At 58.0% G+C, this 12,533-nt stretch overlaps 1 protein-coding gene across 8 annotated transcripts in view; it reads left to right on the forward strand.

The window, feature by feature from the left end:
• Nucleotides 1-12,533, forward strand: part of INPP5A (inositol polyphosphate-5-phosphatase A) — a 177,994-nt gene that overhangs the window by 71,313 nt on the left and 94,148 nt on the right. For 7 of the 8 annotated variants that reach the window (XM_027113028.1, XM_027113021.1, XM_027113024.1 and 4 more), the window contains one exon: nucleotides 9,017-9,117. In XM_027113028.1, the coding sequence (XP_026968829.1) occupies nucleotides 9,017-9,117 (101 nt within the window). Of the gene's footprint in view, nucleotides 1-9,016; nucleotides 9,118-11,431; nucleotides 11,789-12,533 lie in introns of those variants that run through there. The other variant, XM_027113029.1, reaches the window with a different exon arrangement.

The raw sequence follows: 12,533 nt of genomic DNA on the forward strand, positions 1-12,533 counted from the left end.
CGTGGACGCTCCGAGAGCCCTGGGCAGCAGGCACGGGGACTTATTCTGTGGCCCAGCGATGACCCTTCTTGGTGAGTGGGCCACGGAAGCGGGTGCGCCATGCAGCTGCGGCCTGGACTGTTCCGTGCGGTCTGTTAGGGCAGCGTGCGCACGCGCGTGTGTGTGTGTGTGCTCCTGTGAGTGGGAGTTTCTGATACTGGCCATGTACACACGTGTGGTTGTGTGTCTTCCTGACGAGTTCTGTCTGGTTACCACGCAGGCTCTTCACCCCCTGGGGTCCCCTGCTGTCACTGAGGAGGCCTCCCAGGCTTCCCGTGTGTCCTTCTGCCCATTCCCTTCCGTGTGTGACTCTGCACGCCCATCTCCCCTGGTGCTGGCACTGCCTTGTCCTGCAGAACCTTCCAGGCTGTCCCGTACGGGGGCCCCTGCAGCCCTACCGCTCAGCGTGGGCCCAGACCATCCACGTTTAACGTAACCATTGATACGGTTGGTTTGGGGTCCGCCGTTTAACTATCTGTTTTATGTTTGTACCTCCTGGTTTGTCCCTTTGTTTCCCCATTTCTGCTTTCTTTTGGATTCTTTCTTTCCTTTTTTTTTTTTTGTTTTGCATTCTATTTAAATTTGCTTATTGGCCTCTTGCCTTTTGTAAACTATTTTTAAGTGGTTGCTGTAGGTTTCGATACACGGGCCTAAAGGTTTCCCCCTGCTTCTGGTTAACGTTATGCTCCTTCACGTATGATGTACAAACGTTGGCATCGTATGCGTTTCTGTGTGGCGTGTGCTTTAGGTCCACACGCGTGGAGGACTCCGGCAGGCGGTATTATCATTGCTGCTTTAAGTAGGAGTCAGCACCACCTCCCCGCCCCACAGCCCATCCCGCCTGCTGCCTGGTTTGGGATCAGGTTCCTGGGGGGCGGCCACGCCTACTCACACGGCATCTTGTCCACACCTGCCCAGTGGCGTTGCCTGCAGAGCCTGCCGTCTTATCTGGTTCTTGAGGTTAACGTTTGCCCAGCCCTGCTCTAGTGGATCCCTCAGGAAGGGCTCATGGGGACAGAACTGACCGGATTTTGTATGTGGAAAACTGTTTTTCTCTGGCTCTGACGTTTGAAGGACAGTTGGCTGATGTGTGTGTAATCCTTGCCTTACGCTTTGTCTCACTGAGGTTTTCAGTGAAGGTTGTTCTGCAGCGTTGGTCCTGATGAGGGTCTCATTGATGTTGTTTCCTGGAGACCTGGAGGATGGTGTCCTTACCTTTGAAATCTAGTAGTTTCACTAGGATATGTCCAAGAGTCAGTGGTTTGGGGTTAATTTTCTCAGGTGCTCAGTAAGCCCTTCAGTGTGTGAGTTCGGGTCTTTTCCTGTTTTTGGCAAGTTTTCTCGGGTTATGGTTTTAAGTATTAGTTCTGGTCCATGGGTTTGCCCTTCCTCCCTGGGGCCCGTGGTGGCAGATGTTCTTCTTTTGCTGCCTGTCGGCCACGGTCACTCCTTTCTCCACTGCTCTCTTCACGACGCTGTTTTCACTTTCTTGCTGAATTTCCCTTGAAGCTGATTCTCCCTTGGGCACTTTGTAATTTGCTCTTCTTCTCTGTGATGATTTTGTCTTTTTCTCCCCTTTCTTTCCTGAGGTTAGTCCACACTTTTCTTTCTCTCTTTTGGGTCCATTTCCAGTTTAGTTTTGTGTTTCTAATTCCAGGTGTGTTTGCATCACCTCCGTGCTTGTTTGAGTGCGTTTGCCTCCGTTTGCGATGTCGGCTTGTAATTCTGTGTGGCTTCGCGACTCCTTCTGGGGCGGAGGGCCTTTTCCTGGCGTGGGACGTGTGCATTTTTGCTGACTTGTTCACAGCGGCTTTGCAGGGACTTGAACTTCCTCTGGCTTGTCCCCACGGTGTCGGCATGGGTAGGATTCCTAGCTTCACAGCGCCCTCTTCTGTCTGTCCAGCTAAGTCCGGAGCACGGGGGCCACCCTGCCTGGCGTCGGGCAGTGAAGGACCAGCCTCTCCTCTGTCTCAGCGTTTCTGTCTCCCCCTTTCTCCTCTGCCCCTTTATCCGGTTGCCAAGGCCACCTGCCCGCTTGGCTTCCCTTTTTCTCTCCAGAAGCAGAGTCTCACCAGCGCCCTGCAACCTGGTCCTGTGGGCCGGTGCTTCCAGGGATTTTCCCTCGAGGGTTTCTGGCCTCCAGCCCCTCCCCCAGCCCCTCCCACGCCCGCAGGGCCTGGGGTGTGCAACTGCGCATTGTGGACTGGTCACCAGGCTGTGCGTTAGATCCAGAACTTGTTATCTTATCACTTGAGGCTTTGACCTACATCTCCCACCCCCTCCTCCCTCCCCAGCCCCGGAAGCTGCCTTTCTATCCTCTGTTTCTCTGAGTTTGGCTTTAGATTCTACGAGTGAGTGAGGTTATACAGGGGGTCTCTCTGTGACTCGCTTCGCGCTGTGGGATGCCCTCCAGGTTCTCCGTGTGGTCGCGGCTGGCCAGGCAGCTGGGATGCTTCCTAAGGAGACGCTTGCCCTCCTTGGTTTCCTTCCCCAGAGGCGCAGGTACAGAGCGAGGCAGGATGAGTTCTTGCCTCATTCTCTTTATCTACCAGTTTTCAAAAGAATGTCCTGACTCCAAGACGACTAACGTGTGGGGTTTTTAGTATCGTGTGAACTCGTGGATACAAATATATTGGTGTATGTGATTTTCAATCCAATTTACGCCCTAGTGGCCTGTCCTGGATGGAGTTGGGGCGTTAGTCACTGCTCTTAACGTGCCTGCAGGAAGGCATCCGGCCATCCAGGTGACGCCGTCAGGCTCCTCCTTCCCCGTCGTGAAGCCCCGCGCTGCCCCGCTGGTGCTTTTGCTGCCAGAGGTGGGAGCGAGGCTCTTCTGAGTCTACTCTTAGAGCAGGAGCTCCCCGTACCTTGGCTGCAAGTTTATCTCCGGCTGTTCAGGGAAAGCCTGTGTGGATCTGTTCCGTCACCTTTGGTTGTAAATGAAACGTGCGACTTGTGGGCGTAGAGAAATGGCAGCGGCGTGTCCCTTGGTGTACGCTGTTCGTTTCCATGATCATTCGTTACTTTTCTTCTGAAATGTTTCGTGATAAGGATCTTGTCATTTTAATAGCTTCGTTTTCAAATGAGACGTGACTTTGGCCTCTTTATGTTACATTTCGGCGTGATTTCATCTAAACACCTCCTTTTGGCTTTTGAAACGTCCTCTCATGCCCGCTGTGTGTGGATGGGGCACCTGAGGCCACGCCAGCTGGAACCTGCGACCAGGCATGGCTGGGCCTGGCGAGTGGCCCTCGAGGTCGCCGATGTGTGCGGGGTCCCGGTAGGTGGCATGTCGGGCGATCTCTTAGCAGCCCTGAACTTGGGCTGTGTCCACGCCACTTGAGGTCACTGTGGTTCAACAGGGCTGCACTGCTCCCTGGAGCTTGGTTTTCCAGGGTTGCCGCTCCCTGCACCCCTTGGCCACCCGCTCTCGTGGGGGGAGCGAGGGCCTCCCCTCCTCCACTGCGTCCCCATCGGGCTCCCTGCCCCTGCCGCCCAGGCTCCGCTGGCAGGCGCTCCACCAGGTGCGTCCACGTAATGCAGGTGGCTCAGGGTTAGGTGGACGGGACCTTTGTCAGCAGCCGGGCGGAAGCACATGCTGAGGCCTCCTGCATGTGCTTCTCCACGCAGAGGGGAACCCAAGTAAGACACACACTCGCTGGGAAGCTCATAACCGTTGTGACGGTAACCGCTCCTGAGCTGACTTTTCACACGTGTGCGCTTAAGGCAGGTGTGCCTGTCGTCCCTAAAGGCGGTCGTGCTCGGCCATCGGGAAGTGTCGTCCGGGTCATTGTGTAGAAGACTGAGTTTCAAGAGTTAAAATAATATCAGTCATTTTATTTGGCTGTTGATTTAAACTGATGATCAACGGAAATTCAGTTTCAGGTTAATTTACTTTCACTATAATTTAAATTTGGAATTAAATTTAGTTTAAGTTTAATTGTGTTTAAATTTAAATCTAATTGTGATTACCAATTAAAATGTGTTGGATAGGGGTCATCCTTCCCCAGAAAGTCGGGGATGGTGTTGTGGGCACACAGGGGCTTCACCTCTGCTGGGTGGGGCTCCCCAGCCTCTGTCTGGGCAGAGCTGCAGCGCAGGGAGTCCAGCCGGAAAGTCTCCCTCCCGCTGAGCTGGGACAGATGACTTGGTGTTTGAGTAAGACCGGAACGCAATGGCGGGGACTGGAGGGCAAGGCGTGGAGGGGCGGGAGCTGCCCGCACGGCTCCAGGCCAAGGACACGTGGGGATATGTGGACACGCGGACACGCGGCCCTGGCTGTATGCCGAGTCGCAGGCGCCAGCACTGGGCAGGCTGGAAGAACCTGCGTGTCTGTGGCGCGTTTGCACCCAGCACCTTGACTGGGCTGGAGCACAGCCTTCTGAAGAGGGGCTCAGGTCTGGGGGGTGTCAAGAGAAGAGGGACAGCAGGTTCCTTAGTCAGCGAGCCCTTTGTCTGTGCCCAGGGCTTTGCTAACCAGTGGTCTTCAGAGACCATGGCACCAAAGGGGGTCACAGATGTGGCCACCCTACAATTGTCCTTCATTTCAGCCTGGGACTTGGGAGACTGGAAGGTGGGTACGTGGTGTGGCGGAGGCTGCGGCAGAGGGGGCAGACGGCACCCCCCCCCCGATGTATGGTTGCACGTGACCCACACCGGGCTCTGTTGCTTGCAGAGTGCCAGCCAGTGCCACCTGTGCGTGGCTTCTGGGGGTGTCCTGTGACACAGTGTGTAGGCAGAAGTCCCCGGCGAGAGCATTCTTGTCTAAATAAAGTAGGCAAAGCACTAGAAAAGAAGCCCTTTCCCCTTTTCCTTTAACCTTATGCCCTTTCCACTTCTTCCCGCCTGGAATGTAGGCATGAGGCCTGGGGGCTTTGCAGCCATGTTGCAGTCACGAGGATGATAGCCAGTGCTCGCAGTGGCAGAGCAGACATGGTGGAAGCAGCTGGTTCCTGGATGCCGTCTGCGAGCAGGTGCACCATCTCTGCCTGCCAGCCCGGCCTCCTTATGCAAGCGGCTGGTTGTTGGTTTTCTGTTGTTGGCCAAGCACAATCCTAATGGAAACCTCGTAAGCCAGATTTTCTGAGAATTTCAACTCTTCATTTTGTCACTATCCTTTGTGAGTTTACAGCACGAAAAAGTGCTCCTGGAGGGCTTTCAGGCACCACGTCTTTTCTTGGAGGTGGAGATGCAAGAGGCCCTGGGAGGAGCACGGTGGGGCAGGGGAGACACACGTGGAGATGAGCCTGGGGTCAGACGGACTTGGTGCGCAGGTGTGCGGGCCGGGAAGACGAGAGGCAGGGGAACCCCAGCTCTGCTCTTGCTCTGGGCGCTCCGTGGTGCAGCCCTGGACCCCAGCCTCGCACGTCAGGGCGAGATGGAGCCGTGCGTCCCGGAGCCAGCAGACCCGCCGGCTTGGTGCTAGTGTTGCCTCTTCCCAGTTGTTTAAGGCAAAGCCCGAGTGGACGGGCTGGTCCTTCGGGAAGAACGTTGGCAGCGCTGTAGGGAGACGTGTTCTGCGCAGGGTGACCTCAGACTGAGAGGAGTGGGCTGTCTGGCCCCGTGAGTGCCCGGGAAGCCCACAGCGTGCCCATCGGGGTGGTGCCCACCCCATGCGTCCCCCGGTGCTGCTGTAAGCTCAGGCGCGGCCCCCCACGGGCGCGAGGTCCCAGCCCGCCCACCCCCGGGCCGGCGTTTGCTTCCTCAGCTGTGGCTGTGAAGGGGCTTCCCTGGCCCACAGCAGGGCCGGAGCCCCGGCAGCTCCTGGAGCGCCCACCTCGGTGGTACCGCCAGGCCCCTTCCCTCGCCGGTGCCCGGTCCCCCCGCCATCCGTACACAGGCCTCGTCTCTCCTTTGCAGCTGAGGCTCGGGCGGGCAGGTGGGGGCTGCCCTGGGCCCCTGCTCCTCCAGGACCTGTAGCTCAGGCAAGCCCGCCACGGGTTTCAGAGATAAACCACCGCAGAGACGGCTGCACGTCCCAGGAAGGGGACCCTCTGCTGGGCGCCACCCGGCTGCTCTGGAGTCCACACGAGGGGCGTCCGCCCACTCCCGAGGGGCTGCTCTTTTTGGATTTCTCCATTTTCTGAGATTTGTGGGATCAGAGTCAAATGTCTGAGGAGTTTCATATGATTTAAAGAGTGAATTCTGTGCCATAAACGGCTATTTCAATTTAAACCACAGCAGAGAGTCGTCTTACGAGGGCGACGTGTATGGGATTCGGGTGAAGGCAGACAGGTGGGCAGGCCTGCCCAGAGAGACCCCGTGTGTCTGTGACTTAACGCGGCCGCACGTGGGCCCCTCGTCCTCGCTGCCCTAATTCATAATGGAAAGTCCTTGGAAAGCGGCTCCGCTTGGCTTTTACTGGGGACTTGGGTCGTGGTCCCAGCCACGATCTGGTGACCTGCAGCCTCGGTTACAAGAGGTGACAGTGTGAACTGCAGGAACCTGTCACTGACTTGGGGCCCCGTCTTCACCCACAAAACCCAAGCGTCTCTGGGGCTTCCTTCTCCTTTTCCCACGCCTGTTGTAGAGCTGGGCAAAGAACACGCTGCAGAATTACAGGAACTGGTGTCACGAACCTTACAGTCGTGCTCGTGACGATCTGCGTGTGTCAGAGCGTCGCATTCAGTTTGTGTGAAGTCACCAGCTTCCCAGAGAGGAACTGCTCCTGGGGGAATTCTGTGCCCCCTTTGTGAAGGTCTGGTTTTATATATTGTTCTGGGTACTGCAGAGGGTGGGGGACAGAGCTGCACACATCAGGGAGCCTTTGGTGGCTTCCGTGTGGCCAGGCTGCTGTGTGCAGCTGTGGGCGTGGCTGGCATTGTGCACACTCGACCTTGGGCCTGAGGGCAGGTCGGTCTGGTGATCTGACCCAGGCTGGCCCGGAGCCTCTCCTGACTGGGGTCCCCTGTGCCCTTTGCATCCAGGCTTCAGGCCCGGAGACCATTCTGCAGTCTTTTCCGCTTGGTGAATGTGATTTGCTGCATGGATACCCCTGGGATTCCTGAACTTTGTCTTGTGATCGTTCCATGCCGGCAAGGGCTGCACGGGGGGCATCGTGTGTGAGGGCGCCTGCCGGGGGCCGCCGGCGGGCGGCATCCAGCTTGTCTCGGAGTCTGTGCTTTAGCGCCTGCGCGGAGCAGGACTGAGCCCGCCGAGGCGAGCCGCCTCTTCTCCCCACCCCGGCCCCCGGGCAGGGCTGTGGCGCCACCAGCTGGGGAAACGTCTGGGCCTGTTCTGGGCCCTGTCCCCGAGAGCCTGAGCCCTGCGGCTGGTGACCAGGGACAGAGAGAGTCCACGCCTGTGTCCAGTGGGAAGCGGAAGCACCCGGTGGGCGTCCCGTAAACCCGCTTCAACGGAGCGTAGGGTGCGAGCCAGGGCAGGCCGCTCTACCCGCTGGCATCGCCTTTCCCATGCGGCTGAAAAGTACACTTTCTGGCCTGAAGTTTCCTCCTGTTTAAAGAGCCTCCCCGTCTTGGGGATTGTGCTTTGATGTCACAGCTGGAGCAGGACCAGGTCCAGTCACTCTCCCCGAGGCTGGACGTGCTGTCTGCCGTCTGCGGGTCAGGGGCAGCTACTGCTGCGCAATGCTTCCTTCCGAGACTCGCAGAAGCGTGGCGCCCAGGGCCTGATGGCCTGCGTCCTCTGTCCCTGTGGCCGACCTTCTGGCCTGGCTGAACCCTCGACGCAGCCGCTTCCCATCAGGGGCCACATAGATGTTGTTCCCGGAGCACCCATCTCCGCAAGGCCCGTTGGATGCAGCCCTCACCTGTCCACGGTGCCCTGACCTCCGGGCAGGACGCGGTGGTGGCCGAGGTCGGGTTCAGGCGCTGACACTGTGGCCTTAGGCGCGGATGGCCTTGTGTAGGGGACCTGCCTCTGGGATGGTGGGCCTGGGGAGGGACAAGGTAGTTCTGTGGGTTTGGGTGAGGCTTCAGAGCCGGCGGTGTTGCCGTGTCAGCAGGTACCAGGGAGGGGGCGGAGAAGCGCAGAGCCGAGGAAGGGCAGAGGGGCGGGTGCAGGCGGGGACAGGCAGCCTCTCGGCCTCCAAGCGCCCTGCCTGGCCTCCTGGTATGCCTCCATCGCTGCCCTTCCGGTCCCAGGAGCCCTTGCCCCTGCTGCTCCCCCAGGCTGTGCTGACGCCCCCGGTGCATGTCCTGGCACCGCCGCCTCGTTGCCACACAGTGTGCCCCATCGGTGACTCGCTGTCCCTGGTGCCCCAGGAGGGCAGGGCCGTGGGTTCCTGGCCCCTCGTGAGCACGTGCGGGTCGGCACCTGCTCAGGTGACCTGTGGGTGGCCCGGAGACGCCTAACGTGGCTTACGGCAGGGGTGAGACGCAGGTCCGTGCCACCGCCTGGGGTCGGCTGGGTCCGTGCTGGGTTGGGTGTGGGCAGCGGGGGGCAGCTGGACGGCGCTCTCGGGACCAGCCCTGTGAGCTTCCTGGAGGAGCCGCTGGGGGGGGTCAGCGGCCGCAGCTTCGAGGACGACTCCAGGTCGAGTGGCCGAAGTGTGGCAGGTTGGGCGCTGCCTCGGGGCCAGTTTAGTCGGAGCCCAGCGGGCAGGGGACCCTGGCGACCAGGGAGACGTGGCAGGCCTGGCCCCGTGGGCTGTGGTGGGTGGGCGGCGCTGAGGGGAGGTGGGCCAAGCTGGCTCCGCTGCCCAGGGGCCGCGTGGCTGGACCAGGTTCCGCTGGCGGCCGTAGCAGCATCAGTGATGGCTGCCCTCACGTGTGAGGTTAGGATGCATGTTTGCTCCTCTGGGCCTTTGCAGGTGCCCTGCAGCTGACACGCGGGACTCTATAGTTGGGAGGAAATGTCCAGATTACTGAGGAAGGTTCTGAGGAATTGTGAATCCTTTCTGAGGATTTGTAGTAACGGGGAGGGAACGGCCCTGGGGACCTAGGTCCTCAGGACTTGTGGGGAAAGCACTGTGGCAGGAACCCCGCGGGGGCCTGACGCTGCCGTGTTTCCTCCCCAGGTCGTGCACACGCACAGGCCGCACTTCCTGGCCCTGCACTGCCAGGAGTTCGGAGGGAAGAACTATGAAGCCTCCATGTCGCACGTGGACAAGTTCGTCAGGTACGTCCCGGGGCAGCCGCTTGTCCCTCTGCTTCCTCCTGGGGTGGGGGGCACGCTCGTGTGAGCGCGAGGCCCGGGGTGGGGTGACAGCGCCCCCCGGGTCCAGGCCGAGATGCCGTCACGTGGCCCGATGGCTGTGAGCCTGCTGCTTCTGCCTCTGCTGCGGCCGGGGACAGATGGGGCTGATGTCCACGCAGCAGCTCACAGCTTTTCTGTCACAGTGGGATGGGCACAGAGCGCCATCGTCGGTGTGGCTCTGTGGACGGCGGGCCTGCCTGGCGCCACACAGGAAGCGAGGGCCCAGGCCTTGGGAAGTGGGCGCAGGGGCAGGGGCAGGACAGGTGGGACGGCAGGCCTGGGCCAAGAGGCTGCGTGCCGGACAGCCCTGGGTATCGGCAGCCGCCAGAGCGTCCTTCCTGACTCTGGCCCCAGTGCCTGGGACACCCTCTCTGCACTATGTCCCCTGCAATGTGGCCCTGTCCTCCCCGACCCCAGACCCCCGGGCCCTGTGACAGCTCCCACCGGCGGAGTGTGGGGAGGTGACACGTGCCACTTGTGAGGCTGGTTGTTGACGGTGGCTGTGGGTGGGGTGGGCCGGGGCCACGTGTGGTGTGCAGGTCTGCGGGTGGGTGGCCTCTATAGGCTCCCAGCCTGGGGCCCCACCTGAGGCTGAGTCCAGCTGCTGTCCCAGGCCTCGGCCCCTGTCACAGTCCCCAGTGGCGTGGAATGCCACAAGCCATCCGTGTTTTCAGCTGTCAAATTGTGGGGTCCTTTGTTAAAAGGCAAATTTTTAAAAGCTACCAGACTTTCCCCAAATAATCTTTAATTTAAGGCAATTTCAATCAAAATGTTTTCTTAACACTTCAACACTAGAATTGATGTGGAAGTGCAGAGAGGCAGGACTCACTGCAGTACTACTGAAACACCGCAAGGGGGTGTCCTCAACTCCCCCAGCCCGAGGGCCTCGTGTGTGTGTGTGTGTGTGTGTGTGTGTGTGTGTGCGCACGCGCGTGTGTGTGCAGGCGGCACCTAGATGCGCGGCAGCGGAGCGCCTGCCCCGCCTCACCCCAGTGTGCAGCAGGTGGCGGCTGGGTCAGGGGGCGGTACCCCTGGTGTCCTGGGCCAGGAAACCATGAAGCTGGGTCCCCAGCACGTTTTGTTCTCTCCACACACAGGGATGAATTTCAGTTATTACTGAGTCAATGTAAAAGGCCCGAGGACAATTCAAGAGTAAAGTGAAGGAGAGCATCTAGGGAGAGATTTCTTTAAAAAGGTGCAAAAGTGCAGCCCTCAAGAGGAAAGACTGACGCATTTGACCATGTTGAAGTTAAAAGCTTTATCAAGAGACACTGTAAACAAAGTAAAGTTTAGCCACACTTGGGAAAAGATACCTGCAACATACTTTACTGACAGAAATCGTCAGTATTTAAATATATAAAGAACTGCAGTAAGTCAGTAAGAAAAGAACACCTTTGGAGAAGCTGGGCACATCAGCGACAAGCAGACGCAGGTGAGGGGCAGCGCCCGGCAGGGCTGTGCGTCCGAGCTCGCGGGGTCCCACAGCTCCCGTCCCTGCCGCCCCCCGCCGTCCCCCTGCTGTTGTCAGAGATGTTTTACTCCTGCCTGTGCTCTGCGTCACACACATGTTGTTATTTTTGCTTGAAACCGTCGGTTGCCTCTTGAAAAGGTTAAAAAGTGAGAGGACATGTCACCTGTTTGAGTAGAGCCACCGGCCCCTCCCGGGGCGGGTCCTTCTCCGTGCACTCAGCTTTCTCTCCAGCACCATCTTCCTTCAGCCTGAGAACCTGAGCATTTATCTCAACACAAGTTGCTGCTGGTCAGTTCTCTCAGCTTTTGTTTATCTGAAAAAGGTCTTTGTCTCTGTTTTTGAAAGATGCTCTTGTTGTGAGCAGAATTCTAGCTTGTCCATTTTTTCCCTTCAGTGCTTTAAGGGTATTGTCCCATTGTTCTCTGTGTGCCATTGTTCCCGAGGAGAACTGGGCTGTTGTTCTCGTCTTCATTTTCTGTATATCGTGTGTCTTTTTTCCTGACTGCCAAGTTTGTCTTTCTAGCTGGTGAGCAGCAACTTGATTGTTTTGCTTTAGTTTGATTTTCTTTGTGTTTCTTTTGCTTGGGGCTCTTTGAGCTGTTTCACCCTGTAGGTTTATGACTTCACTGAGATTTGGGAGAAGCTTTTGCGTGGTTGCTTCCCTTCTCTTTTGTTCTTGGACTCTGGCTTCCTGATGGGAGACTGTCACACAGGTCTCTACAGCTCTTTCGGTTTTGTTTTTTTTTTTCAGTCCATTTTTCCTCTTTGCTCCAGTTTGGATATAGTTGTATCTGTTCTTCTTTACGTTTTAATCTGCTGTTAGGCCTATTCAGTGAATTTATTTCTGAGGCTGTCTTTTTCAGCTCTAGAACTTTCATTTGTGTCCATGTTTTCCTTTAAATCTTTGGTTACATTTATAATATCTGTTTCAAATTTATTTTCAGCAAACTCCATCATTTTTATCCTTTCTACATCTGTTTCTGTTGCCTTTTTTTGTAGATTATGGGTCATATTTGTTGCTCCTTCAACATGTCAGTAACTTTGATTCTGCTGCTGTGTGTGTTTCGTGTCTGCGTCTTGCCTCGCCCCCTAAAGCATGTTGGGGTTCATCCCAGCAGGCAGGTAGGTGCTTGAGGACTAGTTTGATCCTCTCAAGGCTTTTCTTCTTCCTTCCCCTCCCCCCTATTCCTTCCTGCCTTCCTCACTGTCACTCCTTAAAGCTGGAGCCCCTCTTCTTCCTGCCCTGAGTGCTGGCTGGTCACACGGCACCCATGTCCTCCACCCCCTGCCGGGGCGCTGGTGGGGGAGGGGCCAGGTGCCTGTGTCCATCCGCGCCATCACAGAACTCGAGGGTGCGCGGAAGCTCTGCACCAGCCATGTCTGTAGAGACGGCGGTGAGGCCGCCTGCTGAAGGCTTTTGTGGTGACAAAGGGTGGCCGTGAGGTGTGCAGTCAGGGCTGGAGCCTGTTCATATGGGACGTCTGGAGACCCTTCCCTCCTTCTTGCTGCAAAGCCTTGGCCCCTTGTTCACGGTCCTCAGCTTCTCTCCTGTGAGGAGCGAAGGCGGGCGGGACTGCCCAGGCCTGGGGGCGCCTGTGTGGCCCCTGTGAGGACCAGGCGCAAACAGCCAGGATGCCCCACAGGCCGTGGACTCGAGCTTTCCTGGTGTGTGGCCCTGGGTGAGTTCCCCGTGTCAGCTTCCTGAGGGGCCCCCATCCTGCTCATCCCACGGCTGGCATGGAGCGGCCTGCGCTGAGGGCACAGAGTGGGTCTCAGTTTATCCACCTTCGCCTCTCTTCCCCTCCCCCTCCCCCTCCCCTCCCCCCCCCCCACCCCATCCCCCGTCCACGGCCTGTGGGGCATCCTG

Source organism: Aethalodelphis obliquidens, unplaced genomic scaffold (assembly GCF_003676395.1).
Source record: "Aethalodelphis obliquidens isolate GAN/ISIS:26980383/991018 unplaced genomic scaffold, ASM367639v1 scaffold11, whole genome shotgun sequence".
Lineage (NCBI taxonomy): Eukaryota > Metazoa > Chordata > Mammalia > Artiodactyla > Delphinidae > Aethalodelphis > Aethalodelphis obliquidens.